The sequence below is a fragment of the Phaseolus vulgaris genome, chromosome 1 (genome assembly GCF_051622355.1).
Source record: "Phaseolus vulgaris cultivar YP4 chromosome 1, ASM5162235v1, whole genome shotgun sequence".
Classification (NCBI taxonomy): Eukaryota; Viridiplantae; Streptophyta; class Magnoliopsida; order Fabales; family Fabaceae; genus Phaseolus; species Phaseolus vulgaris.
The window spans coordinates 30,045,008-30,053,127 of NC_143498.1; the positions used below are offsets into that span (position 1 = coordinate 30,045,008).

General features: G+C 39.5%; 1 protein-coding gene across 1 annotated transcript; it reads right to left on the reverse strand.

Moving 5' to 3' along the window:
• Nucleotides 1–835: 835 nt before the first annotated feature.
• LOC137815800 (BTB/POZ and MATH domain-containing protein 4) lies at nucleotides 836–2,418 on the reverse strand. The gene is given in 5 exon segments (XM_068618912.2): nucleotides 836–887; nucleotides 889–1,054; nucleotides 1,188–1,467; nucleotides 1,552–1,900; nucleotides 2,018–2,418. Coding segments are annotated over 5 exon segments (1,248 nt in total).
• Between the last annotated feature and the right edge of the window lie 5,702 nt (nucleotides 2,419–8,120).

Below are 8,120 nucleotides of genomic sequence, written 5' to 3' on the forward strand. Positions count from 1 at the left end.
TCACCAAAGAAGGCAAAACCCATCATGGCCACCAAATATGTTATTTATTTGAATTCTTAATGATAATTTAATCAAATATGTCTTTGAAGATTACATACTAAATACTTAATCAAATGTAATTTGGTGAAGAAATTTTAAAACACTATTAATGAAGGTAAAATTTAATGTATTTTCTCCTTATCAATAAATTTAGTTATCAACTGGTTAAATTGCTCCTAATTATTTGAAGTAAAGGAGCTGTGAAAACAAGTTAATATTATATGGTCATCGAACTTTGAGAAATCATTTTATGAAATACAATACAAAAGGAGGAATAATATTCATAAATATTGATGATAAATAAACAGATTATTTTTTTAAAAAAACTCCTTGAAAACAAAATTTAAACATATTTAATTACGAAAAAAATGCTTACTTATTCAAACACTTGTCAAGATTTAAGTAGGATAAAAGATTGTGTTTCAACGTCAATAAAAAATTTATTTAAATTTCAAAAATATTAAATAATGTATTGTTTGCTCAAATTAAAGAATTTCCTCTCCTCCCATATAAAATCAAACTTTCTAGTTGCCATAAGATCAATGAAAAATTAAGTGTACCAATGGCATGAATTGCAAGATTTAGCTATATAAATGTTCATTTTATATTCTATTTAAATATTGACTTCTTCATATATTGTTCTAATTCTATAATAGATTGAAGGAAATATAAGCAGAATGAAAGTTTCTAAATAAATTATGAAACTTGTATGCGTCTTATTTAAAAAGCCTTGTAAGTAATACATATATCTTTTTTTTTATCAAGAGTACATCTTTGTCTTTGGAATCAACTAATTTCATTGACCATTCCAAATCTTAAAAGTAATCCCTAATAGATTATTGTTGTTAAGCATCAGAAATGTGAATCTTTGAACTTTTACCTTTTTCTAAGGTTGGTGATTTCTTATCATCAGCCACAGTAAATTTGTCCAAGCCAACCGCAATGCTTAGGAGTTCTGCTCGCACCAACGGACAATTTTTCCTGAGATACTCCAAACCACCAAATTTCTTCACAGCTGCAACGGACAATGATGAAAGAATATATGAGAATCAACTTCCAAACATTAACAAATAATGCAAAAATCATGTTTTAGTTTAAAACATTCTGAACTTAAAACTCAATTTGACAAATTAAGTAGAAAATCTCACCATCATAGTTTTCAGTACAAAATTTTTGACAGATGGACTTCAACTCAGTAGCACGATAACGATATGCAAGAACCAGAATATATGGAACAGAATATATAGATATGTCACTACAAAATATTGATTCACACATGAGCTTCAATCTTGGCAAGTCAAACTTTTCCGCTGCAGCTAATAACTTTGCCGGAAATGATTCTGATATTGAAGAATAGGAGCATGATTGCCACAGAATGAGCTCTTCATCTTCCATTAGAGTGTCTTTGTATATAAAATGAAGCAAAGCCTAATAGACACAAGAAAAACATTAGATAATGAAGAAAAGTGGTATGAGATTACACATTAAAACTGACAAAGTAGCACATGCTACCTTGAAAACTTTAGACTCCATGTCATTGAGAACTATCACCATATCATCCTTTCCTAACCCATTCGAAAACCAGGTTTGAAACACTGTTGACCGAGTACCCAAAATAAGCTTGTGTGCACGAAACCTTTCCCCACCAACGGAGAAAGTAACATCACATAATTCCTCATAATCTAACATCATCCCTAAATCTTCTCCTATATCAGATTCAGGAACATGTATTGCGTTTAACATAGAAGAATCACTACACGACATCACCAGAACACCAACAGTACAACTGATCTTCAAGCAGTCATCCTTGATGAAAGTTGATGCCTCCAGATCTTTTCGTTTGAAAAAACGCTTATATCCCCTAACACATACAACAAAACCACTGAATCATCCATCATTTCATAAAATAACACAAGGTTCTCAGAGAAGAAAAAAGAAATGAACACATCAAACAAAGAAAATGTTGAGACGATCTAACCAAATGCAGCCACGGGTTTTGATAGTGTAAGGGCCATTCTCGAGGCTGCGACCGAAGTGGCTGTAAACCAAATGATTCCCTTTGCCGCTTTGGTCGTGCAACTTAAGTTCGAACAGTGCACGAACATCGACGCCCTCGGAAACAAGTGCCACAAAGATGGAAACATAAACACCATTGTCACTGGGAATCTTGCCGTCTGGGTAGAAGTATATGGTCCACTGGTGCCCTCCCACTGTAAATGTCTCGCTTGCAATGAATTTTCCAATGCCCATTCCCTTCGTTAGAGAGTAACCCTTCAACTCAAAATTGTGTGTCCCGTTCACTGTCTCCGTTACAGACAGTGAATCCGTCAGAGACGTCAGACCCATGCTGCTCTCTGCCATTGGGTCGTACATTGTCATTTTCTTTGAAAGAACAAGAAAAAAAGGATGTTCACAAAGTAGAGAGATGTTGTGTTTCAAATGTTGTCGGTTCCAATCAGTTCAATTTAGGGTTCCAGTCAGGTTCTTTACTTCAAATATATAGCAGCTAGAAGAGGAACAATGAAGCGAATAATTAATGACTTCAAGAACATATTTAGTTAGTTGCAGAAAAAAAAATTAATTTTACATTCATTGGTTTTGGTTCTTCAAACTTCTTTATGCATGAGACAACAGGTTTCGCTACAAATATCATCATAACCTCTCTTTTATTAATAATAAGTATTAAATGTTTGAATAACATATTCAATGTAATTAATTATTATTCACTGTTTAAATCATAAAAATAACATGTTTAATGAATTTATTTTCATGTATTAAATAATACATTTAATACATTTATTTAACACTCTTTAAAAAAAAATATTCACTTAACAACCCATTTTAATTTTTAATAGTATTATAATATACTATTGGAAATCCAAAAATTGAGAGGTAGGTGTATGTTATCCACATTTTTCATTTTTATCATATATTTATTAAATTGAATAAACAATGTTATTATTTGCATACTTATAGTAAAAATATAAATTTATAGTTTTTAATAAATACGAATACATATGAAAAGACATATAAATTATTTAAGTACACCTATTGATATATTGTGATTGAAACATAACCAACATAGTAGTTATATATGATAAATTTACAAATGTCATGTAAAATTATAACATGTATTTTTATATACAAATGTTCTAAAGAAGAAAGCAATAATTTGCAATGTCATGGTTTTGCAGTAATAAATAAATTGGTTTTTTTGACTATGATGAAGTTATTTTTTTTTGTTTTTACCAAAATGGGGTCCGTTTAAAAAAAATTACAAATTTAGGCAAGTCATGCCTAATTGGGACGACTTCATATGCAGAAGTCGTACCAATTAGGCACGACTTCTGCCATGTCATACTGATAGTTTATAATAGTGATAGACAATGATTTACAAGAAATTAGCATAAAAAAACTCGAAACTAGTTTTTTTGTGGTTGTTGCATGAATTTATTGTATATGTTTGATAGATGAGTCTTTAGATAGTTTATAATAGTGATAGACAATGATTTACAAGAAATTAGCATAAAAAGACTCGAAACTAGTTTTTTTGTGGTAGTTGCATGAATTTATTGTATATATTTGATAGAGGAGTCTTTAAATAGTTTATAATAGTGATAGACATTGATTTACAAGAAATTACCATGAAAACACTCGAAACTAGTTTTTATGTGGTAGCTGCATTAATATATTGTATATATTTGATAGATGAGTCTTTAAATAGTTTATAATAGTGATAGACAATGATTTACAAGAAATTAGCATAAAAACACTCGAAATTAGTTTTTTATGGTAGTTGCATGAATTTATTGTATATATTTGATAGATGAGTGTGTATAGTAGTGATATACATTGGTTTACAAGAATTTAACATGAAAAGACTTGAAACTAGTTTTTTTGTGGTAGTTGCATGAGTTTATTGTATATATTTGATAGATGTGTCTTTAGATAGTTTATAATAGTGATAGACATTGATTTACAAGAAATTAGCATGAAAAGACTCGACACTAGTTTTTTTTGTGGTAGTTGCATGAATATATTGTATATATTTGATAAATGAGTCTTTAGATAGTTTATAATAGTGATAGACATTGATTTACAAGAAAATAGCATGAAAAGACTCAAAACTAGTTTTTTTGTGGTAATTGCATGAATTTATTATATATATATTTGTACCATCCTGTCCCCGGGCTTTGACCAAAGTCAAAGTCAAAGTAAAAGTCAACGTATGGTGGGGCCCCTCAAGGGACCCAAGGAAGAAAGTCAACGAATTGACCGCTTGAGGCGTCGCCAATGTAGGCGTCGCCAGGTGTGGGCGTTGTCAGGATAAGGCGTCGCCAAGTTAGGCGTCGCCAAGATGAGGCGTCGCAAGGTTGGGGCATCGCCGATGTAAGGCGTCGCCAAGTTGAAGCTTCGCCAGGTTAAGACATGGCCCAGAGCAGTAACAAAGAAAATAGAAAGGTGGCTTCAAGGCCATAGTTCTAGTACCAGCAAGGAATAACCTGACTCGTGAAGTACCCACACCACCTTAGGGAGACCCCGGGATAGATACGACCCATGAGAGGGTCATGCCCGGGGGTGAACCAGGTTCATGGTGCGAGAGGAAGGTAGATACACTCCCAGGGAGAATGACTAGAGGTCAGGCAAGGGGGGGTGCATGAGTTGGCACCCAGAGAGCCACCCCACGCGCCAGATGCAATTCGAGGAAAGAAGACTCACACAATGGAATAACCCTAAATTGGGTTACGGCGCTGTGAGGCCCTCTGCGTAGAATAGCGATCAAGTCAGAAGAACACGTGGCAATAAGAACATGTTCATCAATGTTTTAGTGAAAGTTTGCTAAGGTACGCGTTAATTTAGTTTACGTATCAAATGTTTCAAGGCACATTTTTATATGCTTTCAATGTGCTTTAACGCGCTTTAAATGCAGGAGGTGTATAAAAAGGGGCCTGGGGATATTTGAAAGTGATCCGAGTTTTAACCTAATTCTCACAGTTTACACAGAGCCCAAAAACCCTAGTTGTTTCACGGCGCACCCACTGTGCGCACAGACAATTAGGGCAACACAACATTAGTTACACAGTACTAGCTATTCAGTATTTCGACCACCTTCAGAGCATCCAGTCACGGTGTTTGATACGGAGGTGCGTCACCCTTTGATGTTTCTCACCAGCTGACTTGATCGTCGGAGTGAAAACGACCCCTTTGTTCACTTCTTTTCAGGTACTCACGAACGGAGTAGAACGAAGGTGCCCTAGCTCGTGAGGACAAGCCACGCATAAAGACAACCTTGGTCAACCGGCGGGAACATTTGGCGCCCACCGTGGGGCCGATATAAAACATCAGTCCCATAACACAGTTTTCCAGTTCCAGTTGCAGTTTCCAACCCAATTCCAGTTCTCAAATCACAGATAGTCAAGAAGGCTTCCAGAAACCACGAACATGAGACCCGCACGCGCTAGGAGTGAAGAGATGACCATGAAAAAACTCATGGGAATGATGCAAGGGTTTCAAGAAGCAATGGCAGCATCAAAAGCGGAGTAGGAGCGCATGCAGGCGGATCTCACAGCATATCAGGCGAGAAACGATGAGCTCCACCGCGCCAACGAGCAGCTACACCGCGGATGGCGCGACGTAGACGAGCCTGAGACTGGCACCCCACCAAGAGAATTCTCAACACCATTCTCATAGGAGATCCTAGAGACAACAATCCCCAACACATTCACGGGGCCCAAAGTAACCTTCACAGGGATGGAGGACCCTGAGGCGCACCTCACTGCGTTCTACATGCAGATGATGCTGGTAGGCGGTTTTGATGCCGTAAGGTGCAAACTCTTCATGAGCACTTTGACTGGGATGGCCATGGATTGGTTCATCAGCCTCCCAGAGGGTCACATCACGTCTTTCACACAGCTCTCGCGGCTATTCAAAGAGCAGTATCTAGCTAACAGGGCCCCACCCCCAGTTTCGTACGACCTATTGAACGTGAAGCAGTATCAAGGTGAGACCCTGTAAAAGTACATAAGCCGCTTCGGGGTGCAAGTGGTGAAGGTGGGTACCACAGACGAACCCATGATCGTGTACGCATTCAGGAAAGGCGTGTGTCCTGGGTCCTTCAGCAAGTCACTCAATCGCAGCCGCCCCAAGACTTTTGCTGAAGTAAGGCGTCGGGCGGTAGAACACATTGCCTCTGAGGGTGAGGCATACGAGAACTGCACGACTGCTGCACCCACACGTCCAAGAGCGCAAATGCGCACACAACCTGCTACGGTCCACGAAGCCGCCACAGAAAGAAAGAACCAAGACAGGAAGCGCACCTACGAGGCAAGGAGGGCCCAGCCTAGGGGTCGAGCAGAAGTAAGGAGAGAGGGAAATAGACCTCTAAGGCACAATTTTGTGGTGGAACTTAAAGACCTCATCGTGGTGCCCAACATAGCTGACAGGTTAAGGCCACCGGTGAAGTCTGACAAAGTGCTGGGACCTCACAAGGAGTCGTGGTGCGAGTTTCACGAGGCGTTTGGGCACCATATTAACAACTGCTTGCTGCTGGGCTATCAGTTGGATGAGCTTGTGAAGAATGGTTTCCTAAAAGATTATCTCGCTGGGTCTACTACAACAATGGCCACGGCGACACCAGAGGAAGGTCAAACGCACGAAATACTGACTCACGGAGAAGTACACACCATTTCTGGCAGCTTTTCCGGAGGAGGACCCACCGCCTCTCAACGTAAGAAATATGTGAGGTCAGTAAGTTCAGTTGCTGAGAAATTTTCGGATGACCTATGGGAGTCAGACCTCGTTTTCACAAGGGCTGACCTGCGGGATGACATCCCACACGATAATGACCTCGTTGTCATTTCAATAGTCACAGTAGGAAGAAAGGTATATAGGGTTCTCGTCGACCAAGGCAGTTCTGTAGACGTCATGTTTTGGTCGACCTTCAACAAGCTACATTTATCCCCCGACCTGCTGAGACCCTATACTGGATGCTTGTATGGGTTCGCAGATAACCTAGTGGAGGTACATGGTTACCTGAAACTGAGGACGACGTTCATTGATGGAGTGACGTCGCGCACAGAGAGCATCCGGTACTTGGTGGTTAACGCCAACTCAGCCTACAACAGCTTGTTAGGCAGACCTGCCTTGAACAGATTAAGGGCAGTGTCCTCCACACGCCACATGAAGATGAAGCTACCAGATCTTAGTGGCAAAGTAATCGTAATCAAGTCAGATCAGGAAGAGGCCCGTAAGTGCTATGAAAATAGCCTGAAGACAAAGAGAGGCATGGTCATGGTGATTGAACGACCACCAGTTTTAGCTTCGCAAGTAGAGTTAGAACTAGTGCAGGAGGTGACGTCCGCAGAGTCCACGCTTGTCAAGGCCATACATGCAGGGGCGAGCCTATAGAAGATGCATGCACAGAAGAAAGATACAGTGACACTTCGCCAATGGAAGAAGTATACGGAGAGGCCTCGCCCACGGAAGAAGAGTCAGAGGAGGCGATGCTCGATGCATCCAATTGGGCGACGCCTATAGAAGAGGACTCCATGAATGAGTCCCGCTCAGAGAACGTACAAAATGAGCAACCCCAACCAGTAGACAACGTGGTGGAAAGACAGATAGGGGGTAAGGTGTTCAAATTAGGACGCTTCTTGAACCTGGAAGAACGAGAAGAGGTAGTTGCGGTGATCTCGCGCCACCTAGATGCATTCGTGTGGACTGCGGCGGACATGTCAGGCATCGACCTAGATTTTTTGTGCCACCATCTTACCATGGACGCCAAGGTTCGCCCTGTGCGACAAATAAGGAGGAAGTTCAACGAAGAACGATGCCTCGTCGTTGATGGAAGAGGCCCAAGCACAAGCCCACATGCAAGCCCACCAAAGGATAGATTTGGGCCAACCATAGAGTTATGGCCAAGAGGATCCAAGAAGACGTTCTTTTACTTGTTCAAATGCCATAAACTCTAGTGTAGAGTAGACTTTAATTTCTTGTCAAAATTAGCATCGGAACTTCATTTGTAATTTTCTTAGAATTAATTTTGGCACCTAAAACACCAACCTAGGTAAACTTAGAGTTTC